The sequence below is a fragment of the Watersipora subatra genome, chromosome 7, assembly GCF_963576615.1.
Source record: "Watersipora subatra chromosome 7, tzWatSuba1.1, whole genome shotgun sequence".
In the NCBI taxonomy this organism is placed as follows: Eukaryota; Metazoa; Bryozoa; class Gymnolaemata; order Cheilostomatida; family Watersiporidae; genus Watersipora; species Watersipora subatra.
This window is the reverse complement of record NC_088714.1, coordinates 1746170-1759280: the sequence shown is the minus strand read 5'-3', so window position 1 is coordinate 1759280 and position 13111 is coordinate 1746170. Positions and strand designations below refer to the sequence as shown.

At 36.0% G+C, this 13111-nt stretch overlaps 1 protein-coding gene across 1 annotated transcript in view; it reads right to left on the bottom strand.

Moving 5' to 3' along the window:
- The window catches only part of LOC137400217 (multidrug resistance-associated protein 1-like), a 46077-nt gene that overhangs the window by 26967 nt on the left and 5999 nt on the right, over nt 1-13111 (bottom strand). Inside the window, exons 3-11 of the mRNA XM_068086546.1 lie at nt 12578-12767; nt 11589-11686; nt 9925-10147; nt 8685-8822; nt 7165-7311; nt 5339-5423; nt 2561-2754; nt 2242-2418; nt 1520-1699 (exon numbers count right to left, since the gene is read on the bottom strand). Of these exons, the coding sequence (XP_067942647.1) occupies nt 1520-1699; nt 2242-2418; nt 2561-2754; nt 5339-5423; nt 7165-7311; nt 8685-8822; nt 9925-10147; nt 11589-11686; nt 12578-12646 (1311 nt within the window). The 5' untranslated portion in view covers nt 12647-12767. The remainder of the gene's footprint in view (nt 1-1519; nt 1700-2241; nt 2419-2560; nt 2755-5338; nt 5424-7164; nt 7312-8684; nt 8823-9924; nt 10148-11588; nt 11687-12577; nt 12768-13111) is intronic.

Sequence of the window (13111 nt, the reverse complement as noted above, 5' to 3'; positions counted from 1 at the left end):
GATCATACGTGTTGTGATGTTTCACCAGTATTACTCAGTTAGTAGTATAAGGATCAAGCATGTTGTGATGTTTCACCTTATGACTCAGTTGGTAATATAAGGATCATGCATGTTGTGTTGTTTCACCTTATGACTCAGTTGGTAATACAAGGATCATACATGTTGTGATGTTTCACCAGTATTACTCAGTTGGTAATATAAGGATCATGCATGTTGTGATGTTTCACCTCATGACTCAGGTGGTAATTCAATGATCATGCATGTTAGGTTGTTTCACCTCATGACTCAGATGGTAATACAAGGATCATGCATGTTGTGTTGTTTCACCTTATGACTCAGTTGCTATTACAAGGATCATGCATATTGTGCTGTTTCACCTTATGACTCAGTTGGTAATATAAGGATCATGCATGTTGTGATGTTTCACCTCATGACTCAGGTGGTAATTCAATGATCATGCATGTTAGGTTGTTTCACCTCATGACTCAGATGGTAATACAAGGATCATGCATGTTGTGATGTTTCACCTTACAACTCAGTTGGCAATATAAGGATCATGCATGTTGTGATGTTTCACCTTACAACTCAGTTGGCAATATAAGGATCATACATGTTGTGATGTTTCACCTTATGACTCAGTTGGTAATATAAGGATCATACGTGTTGTGATGTTTCACCAGTATTACTCAGTTAGTAGTATAAGGATCAAGCATGTTGTGATGTTTCACCTTATGACTCAGTTGGTAATATAAGGATCATGCATGTTGTGTTGTTTCACCTTATGACTCAGTTGGTAATACAAGGATCATACATGTTGTGATGTTTCACCAGTATTACTCAGTTGGTAATATAAGGATCATGCATGTTGTGATGTTTCACCTCATGACTCAGGTGGTAATTCAATGATCATGCATGTTAGGTTGTTTCACCTCATGACTCAGATGGTAATACAAGGATCATGCATGTTGTGTTGTTTCACCTTATGACTCAGTTGCTATTACAAGGATCATGCATATTGTGCTGTTTCACCTTATGACTCAGTTGGTAATATAAGGATCATGCATGTTGTGATGTTTCACCTCATGACTCAGGTGGTAATTCAATGATCATGCATGTTAGGTTGTTTCACCTCATGACTCAGATGGTAATACAAGGATCATGCATGTTGTGTTCTTTCACCTTATGACTCAGTTGCTATTACAAGGATCATGGATGTTGAGTTGTTTCACCTTATGACTCAGTTGGTAGTATAAGGATCATGCATGTTGTGATGTTTCACCTTATGACTCAGTTGGTAATATAAGGATCATGCATGTTGTGTTGTTTCACCTTATGACTCAGTTGGTAATATAAGGATCATGCATGTTGTGTTGTTTCACCTTATGACTCAGTTGGTAATATAAGGATTATACATGTTGTGATGTTTCACCTTATGACTCAGTTGGTATTACAAGGATCATGCATGTTGGGTTACTCGTAGAAACTCACAAAAACCTCAAGGAATAAACCCGACGATTACCATGAGACGAGTTTTGTCTTTAAGAAGTCCATTGGGTCCGATGACATGTTCAAATATGTGTTTACCAACATGAACATCGACAGCACTGAGAGGGTCATCAAGAAGGTAAATGTCAGCGTTACTGTACACAGCTCTTGCCAAGCTTATTCTCTGCTTCTGTCCACCTGAGATATTTATACCCTGCAGTCGTATGGAATCATTGTAAGTAAAGTAATATTAAACCTTCAACTTACTGAGAGATATTTATACTCTGTAGTCATATAGAAACATTGTGAGTAAAGTAAAATTAAACATTCAACTTACTGAGAGATATTTATACTCTGCAGTCATATGGAATCATTGTAAGTAAAGTAATATTAAACATTCAACTTACTGAGAGATATTTATATTCTGTAGTCATATGGAATCATTGCAAGTCAAGTAATATTAAACATTCAACTCACTGAGATATATTTATACTCTGCAGTCATATGGAATCATTGTAAGTAAAGTAATGTTAAACATTCAACTCACTGAGAGATATTTATACCCAGTAGTCATATGGAATCATTATAAGTAAAGTAATATTAAACATCTAACTTACTGAGAGATATTTATACTCTGTAGTCATATGGAATCATTGTAAGTAAAGCGGTATCAAACAGCTGACACATCTGTAATACCACGAAACTGACAAATCATAGGTGAGTATATTATCAGTTGCCGAAATTAGCCATGCATACCTTTTCACCAATGATCGAGTTGTCACCATTAGGAAGTACTTCAAAGTCTTTAACAAGAGCACATGCATCCACTACTTTGCTGTACAATTCTTCATTATACTCATTGCCAAAAAGAATGTTGTTTTTGACAGAAGCATTCACTATGAATGCCACTTGAGATACCAATGCCAGAGAACCCTGCGAGGTAAAATGAATAGCATTCAGGAAGCACTTCTTACCATGTTGATAAGATTAGTTTAACAAGATCATCAGCGTCAAGGAAATCATTTGCAAAGCTATCATTGTGATCCATCGTTTTGTCTAAGGGAACATAACTCACCTTACGAATCACTGAACCTTCCAGTTTATACAAGTCACCCGTTACAGCCGAGAGGAGTGAGGATTTACCCGAACCTACTGAGCCAACAACTGCCGTCAAAGATTTATCTGTCACCTGCAGATGAATGTCACGTAGAACAGGAGAAGAATCTTGTAGATGTGAGAACTCTCCATCCAAGATCTCAATAGCCGCAACTGTAGTGAAAAAGTTGAATTGTTACTGTCACTATGATGAGTACAGCAAGTTGTATAAAACCTTCGGATGCGTTCTACTATTGATAATAGTAACATTCCTAGACACAGTCCATACGTTCGTCGTTCCTACACGGGTTTCTAATCGTATTCAAGTATCTAAATACTTCACTGCTGCATAATAGTATTTAGTAAATGTTAAGCAATATGTTTTTTATTGTCTATCTTATTATTTTACTGTCTAATTAAAAACAACAAATTTGTATCTACAGGGCCATCATTTTATAATCAATTGCTGTGAAAACAAAACCACTTAGGGAGTCTTGGGGACTAAGGCCACTGAAGAGCCATTTTAAAGCCACTGGAAATTTGAGAAATTGAAGATCTCCTTGATGCCAAAATTAACAACTGTTAGACTGTTAGAGAAGCATGATTAACACCAGTAGTATATATGGCTAACTAACAATGACAGCATCGTTAATACAGATTCACTAATCCTGGCTTTACTACCAACTACTCTCCACAAGGCGACTCCAAACCAGTCATGAATATCGGTGCTGCCAGGAATTTCCAGAAACAATCCACTTGTTTCTGTATTTGTTACCAGAAGCAGAGATGTTCATGAGACAAAGCCTGAAGTCACAAAAACGTCGATGAGCAATCCTATTAATGCCTTCAAGTTTGGCAGAGAAGGTACGCTCAGATTTGTATGATACTCTAGCAAGTAGTCAATGCATGCAGTTGGTTAACTCAGTCTACAAGTCGATAGTTATATATTTGTGAATTGTTGGGAAGATTCTAAGAAACTTATTTATACTCTGCCCAAAAATGCAAGCAATTTCATTTACATATTAAATTAGTCTGACATTGTTGAAGAACGTGTGACAACAGCAAAGTTCACACGTTAAAGCAATAGTTATATGGAGAAGACAACTTGGCTTTAATTAATAGTCATTTTCTTGCAAAACAATTTCTACTAATTCGGCACATTTGGGCACTAGCAGTAGTGCAGGTCAAGGACAAACACAAACTTGTTATTATAGTTATGTAGCCGACTATCTACATCACGAACTAAAAAACTTGATGCTCTCGGAACTCATTACTATTACATTATTTTCTATAGCACATGACATTTGAAAAACTTTGTTTAGGAAAGCCTAATATTTATCAACAAACAAATTTTATCAGTAGTATAGTTATATATGCATTGTGATTACACCTAGTTCTGCTAACTCTGCTGTGTGCAACTGTCTATCAATATGAGCAATAGAATATCGATAATGCAATAGCTCCAAAGTCAACATACGAATTTTCATTTTGTTTTTTATCAAAATAATTTAAATATCACACAAAATAGCACATGTGACATTTCGTATTTTAGCTGACTAAAAATATTACGAGTTCTTTTTAATCGTTATATATGCATATACTAGTTGAATGCCCGGCGTTGCATGGTTAATAAAATAATTACCCAATGAGTGAATTCAAAACCACCTCAAATTCACTTAAGGTGACTATGAGTAATTTACCTGGTTAGCTAGTACCTTAAGCTAAAGCTGTGCATGAAGCCAGCTTAATAATCGTTACGCGTATAGATCAAGCATGCTAGTATTTTTTAAAGCGCTTTGAGAGCGAGTATTTTAACCGATGTAATGAATATGATCACAATCATTCATCACTACTGTCAGCTGGATATGTAGTCTAGTGGTTTAGAATGCCTGTCTGCAGACCGGAAGGTTTCGATTTGAATTCAGTTGAAAGTGGATTTTTCATTCCTGAAAGTTTATCACTATAAATGGACAAACGAACGACAGACAAACATTGAAATTACTATATATAGATGAAGTATTGAGAAGTCAGTAGATCAAATGCATAGTCATCAGTTTGACGCCATCGCATAAAGGGTGGACCAAACGAGACAATATAATAATTGATATGTATCAGCGATAATTGCCATATCTCTGGCATATATTAAATGCCTGTGTAATGTTGTCAAAATTCTCATTTCACACCTGCTTCAACCTAACAGAGCTTTTGTTACACTCTGAAAGATTCTGAAATTCGATATGGCCATATCAACCTTATTTGTGCCAATAAGGTTGATATGGCCATATCAACCTTCTTGGCTCAAATAAGGTTGGTATGGCCATATCAACCTTATTGGCTCAAATAAGGTTGATATGGCCATATCAACCTTATTTGAGCCAATAAGGTTGGTATGGCCATATCGACCTATAAGATATATATATATATATATATATATATATATATATATATATATATATATATATATATATAACCTATAACATATATAAGGCGTGAACAGTTATTGGAACAGAACAATAATGCATGAAAAAATAAGCAATGGCAGTTCGGATCTAGGTACTTTGAACAGAGTTGGTTTGCACAATTTGTTAGTAAATCCTTTTTATCTCCTACCAAAAGAGGAGTTGTGACCTCATTCGTATGACAACTTTAAATTGCAGCACAGATATATTTTCTCTACACTTCTAAAAAAGGCACAGTGCTCAGACAAGTTCCAATTTTAAGAAAATCCCATGAATAAACATTTAGAAGCAATACAAACCAGCAGTTGGGTCCAGAGTTACAAAAGTGTCATCAAGCTCTTCATTTGCAAAGAACTTTGCGAGTCTAGTAACCGACACTGTCGTCTGTAGATAATTTAAGTTAACAGGGAGTAAGGAATGGATGAGAACACAAGTGCTAACACACATACTAAATTAACAGTTTGAGTGCCACGAGAGAGTATAATCAAGGTGAGCATGAATAGCAGTAGTTCCTAGTTTATTGGAGGTACTTAACCTTGCTAGCGCTGTATGTACATTCATCAACCCTTTTGTAGTTAGAATATATTTATACTAGTACCCTGGCAGTCCCGGGCATTGTGAGAGATAATCATGTGTAATAGCTATGTGCACAAATATTCCAATATGTAGCAAGGTGGTCGAGTGGGGCAGTTGGTAGTCGGGCTGCTAAGCTGAATATTTGAGTTCGATTACCGTGCAAGGCATTATTTTTTCCTAACCTCTGATTGTGGCTTGTGACGAATGGACATTATAATAGTGAATCACTAGAGTTCACTAGGGTTGCACTAAGGTTGCACTAGAGTTGCACTAGAGTTGCACTAGAGTTGCCCCAGGGTTGCACTAGAGCAGGAAGCTTAAAGAGCTTGTGATAAGCTCGTTTATCAGCAAAAGCTACAGGTCTTGAGCAACCCTTGTTTTATCTGTGGTAAAGCAACTCTAAATTTATTAAAAGTGAAGAACATAGGCTATAAATGACTACATCTATGAAAAGTGAAAAACATATGATATAAATGACTACATCTATTAAAAGTGAAAATCATGGGCTGTAAATGACTGCATAGGCTATAAATGGCTGCATCTATTAAAAGTGAAAAACAGGCTTTAAATGACTACATGAATTAAAAGTGAAACACATAGGCTATAAATGACTACATCTATTAAAAATCAGAGATATAGGCTATAAACAACACTGTTCAAATTGTACAAGTATAATAATTACTATTTTTACTGCTTTGATGCTCCTCAAACACCTGAATGACAGGAGTCATCCATATAATTAGCAATAAAACTATTGTAAGTATTATTAGATTGATGTACGTACGAAAACAGGTCGGGTAGCGTTGTTATTCTCAGTTTGTCGCACAATGCACAACAAATATTAATTCTAACTCGTACGCAGGCAGGGCAGTCTGCTATGTAAGATCATCAGGTGTAATAACTATACGTACAATTATTCTTGAATGTGGAATGGTGGACGAGTCATGGAGATGGTAGCGAGCTTGAGTAGGATGCCAAATATTCGAGTTCAATTCCAGATCAGTGAAATCTTTTTGCCTAGCAATCTTAGCGCGGCTTCGGATAGCAAATGAACAAACACGGCTCTTATTATAGTAAAGATTAGCTGTGCTACCGGCGCTGCCCGTTATTAAAAATCAGCTTAAAAACAATGAGAGGCAATGAGAGTTGCTCGCCACTGGCTATAAACCTGGCACAATGCCAATGGATAATTTGAGTAAGCTTACTAATAAGAGCTATTGTTTCTCATGACGTAACGCCATAACTTTGCGTCATGACTGAAAGCGTAGCGTATTTGCTCCAATATAACGACATATATCGCCTAATGAATTCATCAAGCTTGTGTAGCCGAATTCGAAAGGGGTCAGACTGGTGAACCGCAAGGTGTGAGATCAAATCTTCTGCGGTACGGATTCTTTATTCCAATATTTTAATAGCTATAGCTGAAACTACACACATACGACCAACTTTAGAAAATATATATATAGATTGGTGAGCAAAATTCATTAAAAATCACTTGCATAATAGTTATAAGTTGTCTACCCCTTGTATCAATACTGGACGGACTTACCATGACTAGCATGGAGATTTTTTGAGATGTTATGTTCAGCGAATACTTCATGGTATCAAAAAGCGAGAGAGCAACAAAGGCTACACTGGCGGTTAGTGTGTGATCAGGTCTTGTCGATGTGTATATTGCAAATGTTGTCATAGCAACCTGTATGAGAACAAACCTTATCTATAGACTTTTACTGAATATAAACTTGAAATGGTGGCCAACTTAGCAGAGCCATGCAAACATTCAGTACTTTTTTCTCCATGACCAAGGGAGGGCAAATCATGCGTTAAGAAACTTGGTTCAAAAGAATGACCTGTAGTATCGTCTAGTATACAGAAACAGTCATATTTATATCCATATTAGCTTTATTAGAAACAGCCAGATCAAATTGGAGTAAAATTACACATCAATTAATATTAACTACCTGTACATTAGGGGGAGCAATAGTTTGAGAACCGAACGTTTAAAAAGAATTAGGGAGAACAGCCCCTTGGAAGATATTTGTATTTAAGAAGTCGCAATGATTTCTCTCGTAACACAGGAGAATAAATGCAAATTAAATGTGATTAGCTATTGTATGAACAACTTGCTATTTGTTAAGAAAAAGGTAACAACTGATACATGTGATAACTACTACGTGTGATAACTACTACGTGTGATAACTAATACGTGTGATAACTAATACGTGTGATAACTACTACGTGTGATAACTACTACGTGTGACAACTACTACGTGTGATAACTACTACGTGTGACAACTACTACGTGTGATAACTACTACGTGTGACAACTACTACGTGTGATAACTACTACGTGTGATAACTACTACGTATGATAACTACTACGTGTGATAACTACTACGTGTGATAACTACTACGTGTGATAACTACTACGTGTGACAACTACTACGTGTGATAACTACTACGTGTGACAACTACTACGTGTGATAACTACTACATGTGACAACTACTATATGTGATAACTACTACATGTGATAACTACTACGTACATGTGATGGCTACTACATGTGATAACTACTACGTGTGATAACTACTACGTGTGATAACTACTACGTGTGACAACTACTACGTGTGATAACTACTACGTGTGATAACTACTACGTGTGACAACTACTACGTGTGATAACTACTACATGTGATATCTATTACGTGTGATAACTACTACATGTGCTAACTACTACGTGTGATGACTATTACATGTAGCAAAAGCATGTAATGCACAAAACTTGGAAATTGTAAATGTTTATTGTTAAGTTGATTCTACACAACTGACACTTTCGTTTTTGTTGCAACCATATAAAAGCGTAAAGCTTGGTTTGTATACACTGCAGTTTTGGCATATCTTATCAAGAGTGTAAAGGGTAGCTAGGCTGTACACCTCTTGTTTGCTAGTCAACTTTATGATGTTCCTTACAAATCTTACGAAGAAGTACAAGCGAGGATTCAAGTTGACTCATGTTGGTGTATGACATTGACAGAACCATCAAAAATCACCTATTACTTCATACGTACCAGAACAGGTACAATATTATAAAGAGAATCCTGGATAGCCCTGATAATATTCAAAGTTCTTTGTCGCAAAACTTCACTTTTCCTCAACAAAGTAACTTTCCTCTGAAATGATGGCTCCCAGGCATACAGCTTAATAACCTGTCAATAAAGGAATAATTACCAGACATAGAGTTTAATAACCTGTCACTAAAGGAATAACTATCAGGTATAGAGTTTAATAACCTGTCAGTGAAGGAATAACTCCCAGACATAGTTTAATAATCTGTCACTAAAGGAATAACTACCAGGCATAGAGTTTAATAACCTGTCAGTAAAGGAATAACTACCAGACATAGAGTTTAATAACCTGTCACTAAAGGAATAACTACCAGGCATAGAGTTTAATAATCTGTCAGTAAAGGAATAACTACCAGGTATAGAGTTTAATAACCTGTCACTAAAGGAATAACTACCAGACATACAGTTTAATAACCTGTCACTAAAGGAATAACTACCAGGCATAGAGTTTAATAACCTGTCAGTAAAGGAATAACTACCAGGCATAGAGTTTAATAACCTGTCACTAAAGGAATAACTACCAGGCATACAGTTTAATAACCTGTCACTAAAGGAATAACTACCAGGCATAGAGTTTAATAACCTGTCAGTAAAGGAATAACTACCAGGCATAGAGTTTAATAACCTGTCACTAAAGGAATAACTACCAGGTATACAACTAAATAGCTTGTGAGTAAAGGTGCTAAAAGTTTTGATGTTGACGCAAAAAAATAGAGCGGGCGTCACATCCAGTTTATTTCAAAATGACCACTATTTGTTACAGTGAAAAGAATTGAAGTTAGCACTGCAAAATTTACTGGAAGTCTGGTTCAAAGGAGATGGCAAAAACGACATGTAAAGGGAAGCCATACAAGCTGCGATAATCTAATAGATCATTGCGGCATGAACACTGACATAGAGGGCACATTGACATAGAGGGCACATTGACATAGAGGGCACATTGACATAGAGGGCACATTGACATAGAGGGCACATTGACATAGAGGGCACATTGACATAGAGGGCACATTGACATAGAGGGCACATTGACATAGAGGGCACATTGACATAGAGGGCACATTGACATAGAGGGCACATTGACATAGAGGGCACATTGACATAGAGGGCACATTGACATAGAGGGCACATTGACATAGAGGGCACATTGACATATTGACATAGAGTATGATCCGCATACACACACCTTGATAGATGAAAGCACCTCTTTAAGCAACTTTATTCGTTCATCTTTGATTTTCATAGTTTTTACCCTGATCTTCCTCTGAAGGATTCCGATAGCAAATGAAACTGGTGCTGCCACAAGCAGTATTGCAACTCCAGCAAAAATGCTGTTGCCCATCAGCCGATGAAGCATATATATAACAATACAGATCTGAATGGGAACAACGATGAACACCCAACCTTCACTGAAACAGATAGAGAACACAAAATATAAATGTCATTCTAAAAAATAATGCTGCACACAACCTATGCAGAACTGTTGTTGAGTTCGCTAGACACTTTCCTACACTTCTCTATTAAATGTAATGTTGAAAACTGGACAGTGAAACCTTTACTTATGAGTAGAGGTTTCACCGTATGCTCTATGTACTTACTACTTGAAACCTCTACTTAAATTTTCAAGTTATAAAATGACTTTTAGTGGAAATTTTGCTTCCACTCATGAAAGTTATTTCTAGATACAAAAAGCTATTCGTACTTTGGTGCGTTAGTTTCATGCCTTGACCCGCTTGCTTCCAGTCGGTACAACTTAAAACATGGCTCAGTTAGTTTCATGCCTTGACTCGCTTGCTTCCAGTGGGTACAACTTGAAACATGGCTCAGTTAGTTTCATGCCGTGACCCATTTGCTTCCAGTGAGTACAACTTAAAACATGGCTCAGTTAGTTTCATGCCTTGACCCGCTTGCTTCCAGTGGGTACAACTTAAAACATGGCTCACTTATTTTATTTTACTAGTGAGTCAATAAACGACAAGTGTTTTGCCTTCGGTCCTTTATAATTTGGAGTTATTATACATCGCATACAGAGTATTATAACTTTCATTTCTAGCAATTCAGGTTCAGTCTTTTCCATACGATTAGTTTTTTAGTTTGTGTCAATGCAAATAAATCTTTCTACTGAGATTTCTAAAAACATTTATTCTGAGCAAAACACAACCAAGGTAACAACGCAACAACACAACACCCACCTCTAGTGATCGCCATCTTCCAACTTCTCGTGAGCTGTTCTCAGCCTCATTTAGACAGCCAACGCCAAACGTAGACAAGCAGAACGTTTCCAGATTTTTTATTATTTCTCTAGATTTTGTTTTTCGATGTGTACTTTTTCTATTTATTATGTAATAATATAACTCTAACATGTATTTGTTACAGGTTTTAACCATTACATGTATTTATACAAATGTTATATCCAAAATTGGCGGAGGCTTGGAATGGAATAAGGCATTTATATGGTAAAATCGATTTCTATTTAAGATATTTTCTACTTACAACCTGTTTACCGGAACGAATTTCGTACGAAAGCAGAGTTTTGGCTCCTCAAAAGATGAAAAACATATAGTCCCAGAGAAGACTTAATGTCAAAATATTTCAAATTAAACATGCTCAATTGCCAGATGAATACGCTGTTATGTCAACTAATTATAAAAGTCTGCAGCCTCCAATGGGATTAGTTTGATCTAGTATACAGGAGAGCAAGTAAAACTGATAGCAATATACACAACAAGAGCATCTTGAGGTAAAACACCTGAAGCTGTGCAAGTAAACCTATGATATTGCTACATGGACATTTCAAGGTAAGCTTTTCTCTATCATAAACTGACAATCATATTATTTACATGTACTCACTATACAAAGTGGGCAATCCTTTGCGCATCAACAGACATTAGGTTGACTATCTCTCCTGTACTCGACTTCTGTCGGGCATCTGCGCTCAGTCTAAGTGCCTGAACAATACTAGATAACTAGTCTATGTATACACAACGGTACAAATATATTAATAGTATATGTATCACAGTAAAACTATATTAGTAGGATATGTATCACAGTAAAACTATATTAGTAGTATATGTATCACAGTAAAACTATATTAGTAGGATATGTATCACAGTACAACTATATTAGTAGTATATGTATCGCAGTACAACTATATTAGTAGTATATGTATCACAGTACAACTATATTAGTAGGATATGTATCGCAGTAAAGTGCTTTGTATGTACAAATACACTGTCAGAGCGTTGAAAGTTTCTTTTAGTGAGGTGTTTGACAGCTGAGTAATAATTTTACAAACTACCCAATATCCTCTCACAGAGCTGTCAGCTGATTTACATGCTGCCGTACAATTGAGTGGGACAGTTTCATCACAGATAATTATTGGCATGAACATGCACTTAACAAAATTCAAAAACTGGTGCAATAACTCCGCTTTTCATTGAAAAAAACTAAACAAGTTGTAAAAACTCAAAATCAAAGGAACATACGTACTACTAATACAGATTATTTCTAGTACAGGTTATTCCTGGTACAGGTTATTACCAGTACAGGTTATTCTTAGTACAGGTTGTTACTAGTACAGGTTATTCCTAGTACTGGTTATTCTTGGTACAGGTTACTCCTAAAGCAAGTTATTCCTGGTACAGGTTATTCCTAACACAGGTTATTCTTAACACAGGTTATTCCTAGTACAGGTTATTCCTAGTACAGGTTATTACTAGTACAGGTTATTCCTAGTACAGATTATTCCTTGTACAGACTAGTACAATATCACAGAATTGAGGAGCAGAAGTAAATTTTGATCGATGTCAAATATTTCAGAGCAATAATTTAAGAGTAACCTTTTTATAAACTGCTGCAATGAGTGTAGCTCTAACTCTTGTTCTGCATTTCATATATAAGGTGAACATGGCATTAAAGACGAGGGTGCCGAAGGATGAAAATAGGAAGAAACAGAAACAGTAAAGGATTCCTTTCCAGAGAGGTTCAGGGTTGTCTGTTCGCTGACTTTCCACATGAGTGATAAGCAAACTAAAAAAAAGATACAATTTTATACTAGCCTAAATTTCATGCAAAATTTGGTGATACTGTCTGATCTCTATGAATGTACATGATACATGGGATATATAAATGTTAGCCTATACTTGTACTTTATGAATGTACATGATACATGTGATATATAAATGTTAGCCTATACTTGTACTCTATGAATGTACATGATAAATGGGATATATAAATGTTAGCCTATACTTGTACTCTATGAATGTACATGATACATGGGATATATAAATGTTAGCCTATACTTGTAATTTATGAATGTACATGATAAATGGGATATATAAATGTTAGCCTATACTTGTACTCTATGAATGTAC